Source organism: Sander lucioperca, unplaced genomic scaffold, assembly GCF_008315115.2.
Source record: "Sander lucioperca isolate FBNREF2018 unplaced genomic scaffold, SLUC_FBN_1.2 Unpl_2, whole genome shotgun sequence".
NCBI classification, from domain to species: Eukaryota; Metazoa; Chordata; class Actinopteri; order Perciformes; family Percidae; genus Sander; species Sander lucioperca.
In genome coordinates, this window is record NW_023396241.1 from 40001 (window position 1) to 54559 (window position 14559).

Below are 14559 nucleotides of genomic sequence, written 5' to 3' on the forward strand. Positions count from 1 at the left end.
GAAACCAACAGGAAATCTTCTACTTTATTCTGTCTGGACAAAACAATTTTTCATTTGCAAATTTGTTTGATTAATATGATACAATATTTGATGCTACACCTGCTGTCTTTAGTCATAATTAAATATTTCTTTACTTTAAGGGTTAGGGTTTCTTCCTTCATAATATAAAAAGTTTCATTTAAATATTTCTTTATTCCTCATTATTACAGTTTTCAGTTTGGTTATTCTCTTTTTCCTATATGTTGCTTTCTTACGTTTTGGTTTGTTTCAACAGTCTAGCTACTTTCGATCTTTGTATAACCTATATATTATATATTTGTTACTATAAGTCCTAATAGACTCAGTTTGTATTTCATTAGAAGAAGAATATGTTAGTTTAGCAGGTTAAAGGATTCATCAGAGAGATGGTGGGAGGTACAGAACAATTAATTGTGAGTGGGCGATGAACCAGTTACTGGCCAGACCAATATGAAATGACATTACTGGAAAATTGGCCAAGAATCACGAGTAATCATGAGAAACATAGGCCTGCTGATATGTCGGACTGCAGTATATTACACAGAAGAGCATAGTGTGGATGGCAGGTAACTTATGGATAGATGCAACTTTGTAGCGGCTCAGGTTAAGCTGACCCTCTGCCCAGCCTCCCTCATACTCAATCCATGGTCAAAACCTGCTGCAGACAACAGAAATAACTTAGTAGTCTGTGAGTTAAGATCTTTGACCACAGTGAAATCCTAAAAAGAAGTCTGACAGGTCAGATGGTGGTTGGAAACAAACCGACCAACTATACTAATTTAGTGTGTCGATGTGCTTCATTAGCAAACTTTCCTATTGACTTTAATGGGAAAAACTACCCCTCTTTGGGGCCCTACCGATCCACTCTTGTCACAGCGTAGGACAAGCACAGTGTCCTCGCCAGAGGAATGACGTGTTCTGCTCATTATAACATTTTCTGTAATTAGCAAGCTAACTTCGTTACCTAACTCACGTTAACGTTAGCCAGCGGCCGCAGCAGGGGTTGCTCGCTCCTTCCACTTTTTTAGCGAGACACAGCGTTGACAGCCCATCAACTCAGCTTATCAACACCTTTGTTACTTGTCACTTAGACTACTGCATTCACCTGTATACTGGGATCAGTTAGCTATCCCTGTCCAGACTGCAACTGGTCCAGAACACAGCAGCCAGGCTCAGGTTCGGTTCGAATCAACTCACAGAGGTCGAGCCAGTGCATTATAGGATACAAACCACAAAACAATCGAGATCGGATTGTTCCATAACACTCACGAACGATCGATGGCTATCTTCTAACAAATACACCCATGCTAAAGTTGACTAAAAAGAGGAATAAAAAATAATCTTTTAGAAATTGATCTTAATGCCTTAATTAAAAAAAATAGGAAAAATCCAACCTTTAAGGACAAACATTGTCTTTGTGAATAAATAATGTATCGTAAATAAATGTTCTTCCTTAAAACACAGGTGGCATAAGTCAGTACACCCCTATGTTAAATTCCCATAGAGGCAGGCAGACTTTTATTTTGAAAGGCCAGTTATTTCATGGATCCAGGATACTATGCATCCTGATAAAGTTCCCTTGGTCCCCACATCATCACATACCCTTCACCATACCCCCACATCATCACATACCCTTCACCATACCCCCACATCATCACATACCCTTCACCATACCCCACATCATCACATACCCTTCACCATACCCCCACATCATCACATACCCTTCACCATACCCCCACATCATCACATACCCTTCACCATACCCACATCATCACATACCCTTCACCATACCCCACATCATCACATACCCTTCACCATACCCCACATCATCACATACCCTTCACCATACCCCCACATCATCACAAACCCTTCACCATACCCCCACATCATCACATACCCTTCACCATACCCCCACATCATCACATACCCTTCACCATACCCCACATCATCACATACCCTTCACCATACCCCCACATCATCACATACCCTTCACCATACCCCACATCATCACATACCCTTCACCATACCCCCACATCATCACATATGATGTGTCACTTCATGTTAAAGTCACTTCATGTTACTTCAATAAACCTAATATAATAACCAAACAAAAACATGAACAAGAGACAGACTTCCTGTTTCACTGTCAAACCTCAAAGACAAATCACTGCTTTCTTTTGTTGTTTTACTTTACTTTACTAAACATTTAATTATATTTCATTAAATTAATTATTATAATTAATTAAATTACTATATATTTCATCTAGCTGTCTGTTGCGTGCCAGACGCAGCACGGTGCAGCAGCCTGCCACTGGAGTGTCTTCAGAGGGGGGGAGGAAGATAATTTAACCACTATCCTCTCTCCTAGCACCTCCATGGCATCGAGGGGGCATCCAAGAACAGAGCTGGTCTTCTTAGGGCGCACTCACACTTGGCCCAGTTAAACCGTGCCCGAGATGTTTCACCCCAGCGTCAGTTCGTTTGATGTGATCACTCCGTACCGGTAGGCTAATCCATGCCCTGGCCTGCTTGAAAGAAGTGGGATCGGTTGGACTTGGGCATGGTACGATTCAATGTGATCACTAATCATTCCCAGGTCTTGATCTTACCCTACAGACAGGTACAGGAATTGTAGGAATTCAGGCTCTTGGTGGGCGGTGTCTGACGTTGCCGGTTGGGGGTGTGATGAACAGTGGCAATGTGTGTTTGACAACCAGAAGACCTTCTGAATGAAATAGATCAGATGGTAACTGATGGTAGCTAATGGTGGACAGCACTACACGTCTGAGATGTTCAGAGACATTTAGACCTTCTCAATGATTTATAAATGGTGTAGTTTATTTTAGATGGTGGTGAGGGAGAGACGGCAGGATCAGTAGCAGTGTGAGATGAGGTTTCACTGACAACCCTGACCATTCAATTTATACAACTTAAATGGTTTGATTAATTAGATTTGAGAGGAACAGTACTTGATGTCTGGATTATAATTGGGTCAAGTTACTTTTATTTGTCCCCCAATGGGGCAATTTGTTGTGCAGCAGATAGTATACAAATCACACACAATACAGAGAACACCTACCTTGTGTTGGGAATTTGGAGGCTACAGATTCAATTATTGGCAAATTATCAAAGAGGTTTTATCAATATTAATAAAGTTATGAATATGCCAGAGATGGGGACTCGAGTCTGAGACTCGGACTCGAGTCGCACTTAAGTCGCACAAACAGCTAACTTCAGACTTGACTCGGACTCGACCCAAAAAACTTCAGACTTGACTTGTGACTCGAGCCAAAAGACTTCAGACTCGAGCTTCGAGACTCGTCAACAACATGTTTTCATGCAATTATTGCTTTTTAAATCTAAATTTATTCATGTATTTCTATTTTCTTTTATTGGCACATATACGTTGGGGAAACGTATGACGAGCCTCATGTCCCCTGCCCTTTGCCATAATGTGCAACGTAACGCATGCGTTATGCCTTATGTGCTCGCACTCACATAAAAAAAAAATTATATATTGACATGGCGACACCAAGTCCTCCCGGAGTTGTGCCTTTTGTCATTAGTTTTGCTTTCAATTACTTGGTAAACAGTGGCAGTAAGTCAACAGCTACGTGCAAGGTGTGTGGCACCAAGATAAATGATGCCGGATCAACAACATTGAACATCATCTCAAGAGAAGGCATCTCAAAACGCACCCAAATAGGTCAGTCACTCACACGCTAATGTGAAAGTTACATTTAGCATATATCGTCACAGGTAACAAGCTAACCATCGCAAAGTGTTGTGCTAATGCTGGGAACAGGCAGATTGTATCTTTATAGTTAGTAGTCGCTGAGGCTCAGACATCCATGGCCCACAGGAGGCGGGACGCACGGCTCCATCTACCCAGGAACAAACGCTGTGTCGGGGGGGCAAACTCAGGTGATGCGTAATTGATCCCGTGGATGATTTGTAGGCTATTAAGTGAACAAGGTGTACCCGGTCCATCAAACACTGGGCCGTCTTGACTGTCTTAATTCTGCACATATTTCTGTTACTGTAGTCCTATTTACTATTTCATTATTTCATCCATGCGTGGCACAGCGGATCACCTGCCGTGGAGACGCTGGCCTCACTAACCTCTCCTCCTCTGAGTCGGGTCTCAGGACTCTGGACTCAGTTTCACTGAGCGTACTAACACTTAGAAAATAAATGGTATTATATCAGTGAGTTCAAACTGCTTATTGTGCGTAACTTGGACTGACACTGAGATGCATGTTCTGTAACTGGTGTGGCGCTGCCACTTTTCTCTTGATTTCCACTTCGACATTAATTTTTTTTGAGTGAAAGAGACGTTACATTTAGCATATATCACCACAGGTAACAAGCTAACCATCGCAAATTGTTGTGCTAATGCTGGGAACAGGCACATTGTATCTTTATAGTTGTATACATATGATGAGACAGACTTAGGTTAATATTTCACCAGGTCCAAGGGCTAGAGGAATGTGTTAAATAGACCCCATAAAGTTATCCCACAACCGATTTTGATACTGGACTGTCTGGATGGTAGCTACAGGACATGCTTTCAATTCATAAGATTTAACAATACAGTGTTAGGGACAGATCAGATGGCCAGAGACTTGAGACTTGACTTGAACTCGCCCCTCAAAGACTTGAGACTTGACTTGGACTCGAGCTCAAAGACTTGAGACTCGACTTGGACTTCCAAAAAATTACTTGTGAACATCTCTGGAATATGCGTATTAATAACTCAGGGGCAAATAACCGAACTGTGAAACAGTCTCATTAGGTGGTGTTCCTTTTTAAAATACAGATCTTAATTAACTTGGTTAATCTATCTGGTATTCTCTAAAACAAATACACAAAATAATCACGGACTACTATTTAAGTATAACAGTTTATTTAACTTCAAAATTATCAATGGGTGATCAATAATTCTTAACTCATCAAAACCTATGTACCTTTTTACAAACTACAACAAAAAGCAGAAACAAACCAGCATGTGGTGAGACACTCTCTGTGTCTCTGTGTCTGTGTGTGTGTGTGTGTGTGTGTGTGTGTGTGTGTGTGTGTGTGTGTGTGTGTGTGTGTGTGTGTGAGTGAAAGAGGAGAGGGGTGAGCTAGGCTAGGCCACGCACAAGAGGGCGAAGGACGCCGCTGGAGCTGTGAGTTAGCTCGTTCAAGCTAAGATGAATGAACACTTCTCTCGTTCAGTACAATAAACTAAACTCAGGGGAAAGGGGAGTCAGCAGGGTAGCAATTCCAGTTTAACCAAGCTACAGTTTCAAACACATCATCAACAAGTTTCGTGATCAAAATACATTCACAGCAAAACAGATTGGACTCGGTGGTTCAATCAGATTAATAAATCAAGGCGCACCAGTAGCGCTTATTAACCCAAATGACATTAATGTCATTACACAATTTGCAGCATTAGCAGTTATTACATTAATAAAACACACTTACATTTCTCTGCCCAGAAAACCTTAAGCCTCCTTACTGTGTGTTCAGTCGGTTCGTTTTTCTATAGATTCTCTGGAAATCCAGATCGCCTGTCAGCGATTTCACGGAAAAAGCTTTTCCCTCCAAAAGGCAGCAGGAAGGGAGCTATGTCGACTTCTTCTTTGAGAAGGAAAACATTTCCTACTCCTGCAGATATGAAAACACGAGGTGCGTGTTTTACAGGTTCCACAGTGCTCCCAGGACACCGAAATTAAATCCACTTTTTCCAGAAAATGGAAGTTTTTAAGCACATTTGCGTGCATCCTTTTGCAGTGTGAGCCAACAACGGAAGACAAAAGATTTTTGGGTGCTCAGGTTATTTATAGCTCAGGTCCCCTGACCTGGCTCCATGCTGTTTTATGGTCCCAGGAACCAATGGGAGATCAGTGTTCTTGAAGGTGTGAACTACAAGCCTGTAGTTTTTAGAGTTTTAACCACTTTGGCCACTCCTTTGTGGTCATTCGGCCATTTTGTGATCTTTACTTGGCGTGTCCTGTGGGAGTTTGGTGAAAAAGCTGTGGGTTTTCCACGTAGGCCGCGTTTTGTTTCAGGCCCATGTTGGCCCTTTTGTCTCTCAGAGGTCAGTTTAATCAATAATGTTTAACCCACTGCTGGTGCCAACACTTGCAGGCAGTTAAAACACTAAAAAAACAAACAATAAACAATCAATAAATACTAAGTCAATAAGTTATCTATGGTTCTTTATAGAATTAAGAAGTAGAATGGCTGCAGGTACAAAAGAGTGTTCTGTTGGTTCTGAGTTTTGGGAGTTTAACGTGTGATCCAGATGGTAACATGTGAAAGTCAGCCTGTAAGGGATGACACCTATCTGACAAGATAGATTCAGCCTGTAGAAGATGAGGACTATCTGACAGGATAGATTCAGCCTGTAAGAGATGTGGACTATCTGACAGGATAGATTCAGCCTGTAAGAGATGAGGACTATCTGACAGGATAGATGTAACCCTTCTCAACATCTGTTTCTGATAAAGTTCCTCCAGACCTTTCTGATTAGAACCTGTGATGCAGCTGCTCACCTTAATTAACCTGGAAAGGGAGTTTTTTTGTTTTACAGTAATGGACCCATACCAGCAGATTAAGGAGAAGGTGACAACTGACTCAACAAAGGACCTCTAGAAAAGGGTCATCAGGGTCTGGTCCACATTAAACTTGGCCAGCTTCCTCAGGCAATACAGGCGCTGCTGACCTTACTTGCAAAGCAAACTAGTATTTGGCTCAAAATACAACTTGTCATCAATAATGGATCCTAAATACTTGTACTCTTTAACAACCTCTATTACCTGACCATTTATACTAGTTTTTACAGTGTTGGTGACATTATGCCTAAAGTCAATACAAGTCCTTAGTCTTTGAGGCATTCATTTCAAGACAGGCATCCTGACACGATGTTACAATGTGGTCAATGATACAGACACACAAACAGACACACACACAAACACATGCAGACACACACACACACACACACACACACACACACACACACACACACACTTAGTGCGTTACACTATCTTTGTGGGGACCCGTCATTGACATAATGCATTCCCTAGCCCCTTACCCTAACCTTAACCATCACCACTAAATGCCTAACCTTAACCCTTACCCTCACCCTAACCATAACCTAATTCTAACCCTAATCCTAAAACCAAGTCTTAACCCTCAAACAGACCTTTAACCTTGTGGGGTCCAGCATTTTGGGCCCCACAAAGCTGTGCAGACCCCACAAGTATACTGTATTTTTTTGGACCCCACGAATATAGTAAAACACACACACACACACACACACACACACACACACACACACACACACACACACACACACACACACACACACACACACACACACACACACACATCCTCAGTGTTTCTTGTGCAGTACCACTCTGTGTCCAGTAGGTGGAGTCAGTGAGCTGATAATAAACTCCATAGTCCAGTGGTAATAGTAATTGAGCTTTATTTAAGTTGAGTTTATTTCAGTTTTAATAAGGTTTTAGTTCAGTTTTTTAAGATGTCTTTATGTTTAATTATATTTTCAACAATGCTGATTTTAGACATATTTGATTCGTTTTTTTTTTTCAGGCTGATGTGTTTTACATGAAAAAATGGTGGAAACAATCCTTATTTAAAATGAAATAGATTTCATACTTTACATCGCAGTTTTATGTGTGTGGATAAATATGATTTGAAAGATGCTTCCCAGCAGCCGGAGGCAGCATCTATGTATTATATATAATATTATATATTGTAATCTATGGTTTGAACTAGGGATGGGTGAAATGGCCTAAAATCCATATTGCGATATACATTGCAGCCTCTTGCGATATCGCGATATATAAATTATAATAAAACCATTTCAGACTACAGGTTACATAGACCCTAAGGAAAACCAAACTGCTAAATGTATTTATTTTTTTAAATAGAAAGAAACGTTGTATGTTTGTTTTGAGAACATTTATTGTTCAAAACTGTAATTATACAACATAATGTTGCAGATAAATAAAAGTACACTAGTTGCAGAGACTTTGACAAAGACAAAGCTTAAAGTATTGGGTGTCTTCTCTTTAGTGCAAACCATTCTAAAAGGCTCTACACTGAGTTAGTTTAGGTCCTTGGTTCTTAAATGCCACCCAAGATGCAGAGAACAGGACAAACCGGTGGAACAGACACTGTACTGAAAATACTTTCAGTATTAGGCAAAGATGCACAGATACTTTAAATAAAAACATATTTCAAACAAAGTTTCTTACCTGCAGCCTAATGTAACGCATTTGAGCAATTGAGCACGCACGCACACACACACACACACACACACACACACACACACACACACACACACACACACACACACACACACACACACACACACACACACACACACACGGGAGAGTCGGGACTTTTCCCGGTGGGCCGGTCTGATAATAGTTATACATTGCAAGTTGTTAGCAACACCATCCGGCGGCCTGGCGCCGCTGCCTGCTGGTCAAACTGTGCAGCCTCTGCTCAACCCGTACGGCGGGGGCATGGATGTATTAAGGGGCGGGGGCCGTAAACTTCCCGGTACATTTTTTTGGTTCCACTCCGCCGCTGCACGCACACACACACACACACACGGCCGTATGTTCAGCAGGGAAGTACGACGTCTGCAAACACCGGCTGCCAAGATTCCAATTGTCCATTATATAGTAAATTGTCAAGCTGATGAAAGGCTCCGTGGTACGGCTCGACCACAGGTCCGTTGTAGCGGCTTAAATCCAAACCAAGTCCAAATAATGGATGTTGCACCGGTCTTTTTCACCAGCTCCTTGTTTCGCTTTCAGCCATGTTTACTCAAGATGACGATGACGCATTGCAGCCGGTTGCAACTCGTGGCTCTAAATTTCGCGGGTAGATTGCGTCATCAACATGAATTATCGCGATAGTGCAATATAATTAAAATCTCTATCGTAGGCCAATTTTGTATCATTTATATTGCATATCATCTCTATCGCCCATCCCTAGTTTGAACATTAGGAGATGGAAGTAGGTGACGTGTGTGCAGTGTTTACAGCTGACTTGAGATGTTTCCTGTCCTCCTCAGGGTCCAGGTGTTCTCTCAGGTGAACAGGATGTCAGCTCAGAACCTGTACATAACACATATGTTAACAGTTTGAGTTTATTTTATATAAAGAGCTTGTGGAAGGAAGCAAACTCTTCCACAAGTTCTCTTCCTTAGTCCTTAAATCTGAAGTATTGTGAAGATGAGTTCAGAGTAAGATGTAACAACCTGCTGTCTCTCTGAGCTGGAACCAACAGATGGAAACTTGTGTTACACTTTAAAGAGAACTGTTGTTTTACCATTTATTAAGTTGTCGTTGTAGTTCTCTGTGATGTGTTGGAGGAATCTCTGAGAGCTCCATCAAAGACACTTGCTCTTACTTACAGTTACAGTACATTAATAACATATAATAAGCCGTACTTTGTATCAAATTAGATCAAAATAGAAATAATGTGGTCTTCATTAGACAGAAAACAAACACTTTTATACGCTTATTAGAAACAATACACCTAAATTATGCTGTAATAAAAACATATTTTGGCATATTAAATTCTTAAACTACTATATCTAGAAGATATGTTACACATTATGAGACATTGCATCTTTATTTCTGAGTCCCATCCTTATGGATGGGTAGTCTGCAGCACATAAGAACAGAACTGTAACCTAAACTGAAGTGTGATATCAGTGTCATTTCCCACTGTTAGATATTATTAAAAGGTCATTTTGTATAAAATATTGTCTAGATGAAGTCACACCCAGCATCACCAGGGGGCAAAAGGGGGCTTTCAGGTCCTTGTTTCAGCATCATAGAGTTCAAGTTCAAGTTCAAGTTACATTATTGCCCCCCAATGGGGCAATTTGTTGTGCAGCAGATAGTATACAAATCACACACAATCACACACACAATACAGAGATTGCCTACCTTGCAGGAATAGTTAAAAACAATAAAAAACAGTAAACAATCAATAAATAGTAAGGCAATAAGTTATCTATGTGTTGTGTGGAAGACAGAACGGACCCAAACGATAGGCTCAGCAGAAAAAACAAGTTTTATTGAGGGAGAGGGAAGAGGAAGGAGTGGGGAGGCGGACGCCGAGGACAGGAGTAAGGGCTCTGGGGCTGGGATAGGACGATGAGGGAGACTGCTGGGATAGAATGGTGAGGGAGCTAGCGGGGAATTGGAAAGCGAGGAAGCTTGGGATTCGCGGGAAACCGGGACCAAGGGAGCCGAAGAGGAGGCATTGGAGTCCGGGGAAGATGGGAATCGAGGCAGAGGGTGGCTGGAAGCTGGAGCGAAGGCAGGGCAGTACAGGAGCAGAAGCAGGATGGAGCGGAGAGCCATGGGAGGGGGACCGAATGGTGAAGCCAGCTGACTGGAGGTACTGGAAGCGGGTGGAGAGAATGGCTGCAGGGAAGAAACGAAAGAGTTAGCGACAGACAAGGACAGGGAAATACAAAAAGTTTTCCCAGAGAGCTTGTGTTAGCGTGTCACCAGAATGACTGAAGCAACGATCAAGCGAAGATGATGAGTGGATCCGGGGTTCATATACTGGGCTTGATTGTAGATGGCTGGCAGGTGTGTACGGTGGGAGAGGTGATTGTGGAATGACGAGTAGGTGTGTGTAGTCAGCTGGAAGGAGCAGGCAGGAGGAGGCAGGAGGAGGGGAAAACACAGGGAACACACAGATAGAGGCAAAACAAACAGAGAAAACTGACAGTGGGAATAAAATAGGCACTAGGAAATCAGAAAACAAAACAAAGACTCACAGCCAGCCGACCCCAACCATAACATCTATGGTTCTTTATAGAATTAAGAAGTAGAATATCTGCAGGTACAGAAGAGTGTTCTGTTGGTTCTAAGTTTTGGGAGTTTAAAGTGTGATCCAGATGGTAACATCTGAAATTCAGCCTGTAAGAGATGAGGACTATCTGACAGGATAGATTCAACCCTTCTTAGCATCTGCATAGATCTCTAAAACTTAGAAACACGACAACACAATTACTATTACCAGGGGCCTGTTTCACAAAACCAAGATAAGGGATTAAGCCGGGATATTCCAGTTATCCTGGATGATTTAAGCCTTGACTCAGTTTCACGAAAGTGGAGGCACATAAATCACCATGGAGATTTACTCTGTGCAGCTAGCCTGTTCACGACCAGGCTAACAGCCAGGCTAACAGCTAGCCTGCTCCTGATCAGGCTAACAGCCAGGCTAACAGCTAGCCTGCTCCCGACCAGGCTAACAGCCAGGCTAACAGCTAGCCTGCTCCTGATCAGGCTAACAGCCAGGCTAACAGCTAGCCTGCTCCTGATCAGGCTAACAGCCAGGCTAACAGCTAGCCTGCTCCTGAACAGGCTAACAGCCAGGCTAACAGCTAGCCTGTTCCCGACCAGGCTAACAGCCAGGAGTTATTAATCCTGGAGCCTTTTCTGATCACCCAGCAGTGGTTTTACCCTGTTGTTATCAGCCTGGATTAAAATACAACAGGTACATATTGCTGTTCCTTTAAGTACTGTTATTATTTAAAGTTGGGACCATAATTTTTTTTAATAATTATTCATGTGACAGTCATCGTTACTGTTATATTGCTGTATGCAGACTGCTGTTCATATTGTTGTTAGAAGTTTGATCGCAGTTGTTGAGATAATTAGAAAAGGCTGATAACATTTCAAATGTGTTTTAAAAGAAGTCTGTTACTAAGGGCAACACATACAATGCTGTACATTTCTATAGTTGACTAATGCACCTCGAATTATTTTAGTTGATTCATTTTTTTTTTAAATTCTTTAACAATAAGGATCATGATTGTTCGGCTTTCATGTGCATTGTATTTGGCATTCTTAGCACACAAATTGTGTTGTTATTGCTGGGACTATAATTTGGGAGGATTGTACAATTTAAAGAACATATCCTAAATGTACAATCCTCCCAAATTATAGTCTTAGTTCACTGGACCAGTAACTATCTAGTGATGGAGGCTACTGTACATTCATGTAACAACAGGGAGAGGACACCTCAATGGTTGTTGACCTTATATTTAGCTGGGGGGGGGGGGGAAATAACTGATGAATATACTCTGTTCCATTCATGTTTACAGTGTGCATGGGATTATCACTTAATTATCTTTATAGTTTCTAGACTTTAGAGTCACATTTCTTCAGTGTCTTTATTTTCTATGTTCATATATACAAGGGAGCAACGCATATAATATGTAGAGAAGGAAACTCGTCCTCTATAAAAAATAAAAAAAACAGAGAAAAAGCGTGGCAGATAATAGCGGACAGACTGAATGATAGTCTAAAATATACATTTATGAACTACTGCTCTTAACTGAAACCATTCACTGAGTCACTTGTCATCTGCAAAAACCAACAGTTGTACACTTTGCATTAAAAGCGAACAGTGGAAGTTAATATGACTTAGGACATTTATATTTTAGCCCATGAAAGAGAGGGAGGAACAGAGTGAAAGATATTTACGCATCATATTCTAGCGTTGTAGAACATTGATCTTCATGGTAAATTTCCTGAGTAACATTATCTTCTGCTTACTTTTAAGGCAAAGAGTACAACTGTTAATTTGTTAAATGATTAGTAGCCTGATCCTTGAATGGTATGATTGTGACGGCTCCAGTTCAGAGCAGTGGTCAGTTAATGTATATATTTAGTCTACTTACACATTCAGTCGGTCCGTGATCGTCTGCTACGCTTTCTCTCTCTGTTTCATTACAGCGGCCGTGTTTCTTTTCTTTTTCTACAAATAATGTGTTTCACGTCATCATACTTCCACAAGAAGCTGCTGCTCACTCTGTAGAAAGTATGAACAATGATTATTCTCCATTTTGGCATCAGGAAATCTGTGATCGACCTCGCGGTCTTTTGAGGAAAGCCGTGGACGCTCATCTATCTGAATTACTTCAGCCTGACTCAACCTAGTCTCTCCTCCTCAGTCTGACCTAGTCTCTCCTCCTCAGCCTGACCTAGTCTCTCCTCCTCAGTCTGACTAGACCTAGTCTCTCCTCCTCAGCCTGACCTAGTCTCTCCTCCTCAGCCTGACTAGACCTAGTCTCTCCTCCTCAGCCTGACCTAGTCTCTCCTCCTCAGCCTGACTAGACCTAGTCTCTCCTCCTCAGCCTGACTAGACCTAGTCTCTCCTCCTCAGTCTGACCTAGTCTCTCCTCCTCAGCCTGACCTAGTCTCTCCTCCTCAGCCTGACTAGACCTAGTCTCTCCTCCTCAGTCTGACCTAGTCTCTCCTCCTCAGTCTGACCTAGTCTCTCCTCCTCAGTCTGACCTAGTCTCTCCTCCTCAGTCTGACCTAGTCTCTCCTCCTCAGCCTGACCTAGTCTCTCCTCCTCAGCCTGACTAGACCTAGTCTCTCCTCCTCAGCCTGACTAGACCTAGTCTCTCCTCCTCAGTCTGACCTAGTCTCTCCTCCTCAGCCTGACTAGACCTAGTCTCTCCTCCTCAGCCTGACCTAGTCTCTCCTCCTCAGCCTGACCTAGTCTCTCCTCAGTCTGACCTAGTCTCTCCTCCTCAGCCTGACTAGACCTAGTCTCTCCTCCTCAGTCTGACCTAGTCTCTCCTCCTCAGTCTGACCTAGTCTCTCCTCCTCAGTCTGACCTAGTCTCTCCTCCTCAGCCTGACCTAGTCTCTCCTCAGTCTGACCTAGTCTCTCCTCCTCAGTCTGACCTAGTCTCTCCTCCTCAGTCTGACCTAGTCTCTCCTCCTCAGTCTGACCTAGTCTCTCCTCCTCAGTCTGACCTAGTCTCTCCTCAGTCTGACCTAGTCTCTCCTCCTCAGTCTGACCTAGTCTCTCCTCCTCAGTCTGACCTAGTCTCTCCTCAGTCTGACCTAGTCTCTCCTCCTCAGCCTGACCTAGTCTCTCCTCCTCAGTCTCTCCTCCTCAGTCTGACCTAGTCTCTCCTCCTCAGTCTGACCTAGTCTCTCCTCCTCAGTCTGACCTAGTCTCTCCTCCTCAGTCTGACCTAGTCTCTCCTCCTCAGTCTGACCTAGTCTCTCCTCCTCAGCCTGACCTAGTCTCTCCTCCTCAGTCTGACCTAGTCTCTCCTCCTCAGTCTGACCTAGTCTCTCCTCCTCAGTCTGACCTAGTCTCTCCTCCTCAGTCTGACCTAGTCTCTCCTCCTCAGTCTGACCTAGTCTCTCCTCCTCAGCCTGACCTAGTCTCTCCTCCTCAGTCTGACCTAGTCTCTCCTCCTCAGCCTGACCTAGTCTCTCCTCCTCAGTCTGACCTAGTCTCTCCTCCTCAGCCTGACTAGACCTAGTCTCTCCTCCTCAGTCTGACCTAGTCTCTCCTCCTCAGCCTGACCTAGTCTCTCCTCCTCAGCCTGACTAGACCTAGTCTCTCCTCCTCAGCCTGACCTAGTCTCTCCTCCTCAGCCTGACTAGACCTAGTCTCTCCTCCTCAGTCTGACCTAGTCTCTCCTCCTCAGCCTGACTAGACCTAGTCTCTCCTC

General features: G+C 42.9%; 1 protein-coding gene across 1 annotated transcript in view; it reads right to left on the reverse strand.

Annotated features, from left to right (window-relative positions):
* Positions 1 to 10113: 10113 nt before the first annotated feature.
* LOC116064075 (GTPase IMAP family member 6-like) overlaps positions 10114 to 14559 on the reverse strand; it is a 33494-nt gene continuing 29048 nt past the window's right edge. The window contains exons 3-4 of the mRNA XM_031319122.1: positions 11092 to 11098; positions 10114 to 10487 (exon numbers count right to left, since the gene is read on the reverse strand). Coding sequence (XP_031174982.1) covers positions 10114 to 10487; positions 11092 to 11098 — 381 coding nt within the window. The remainder of the gene's footprint in view (positions 10488 to 11091; positions 11099 to 14559) is intronic.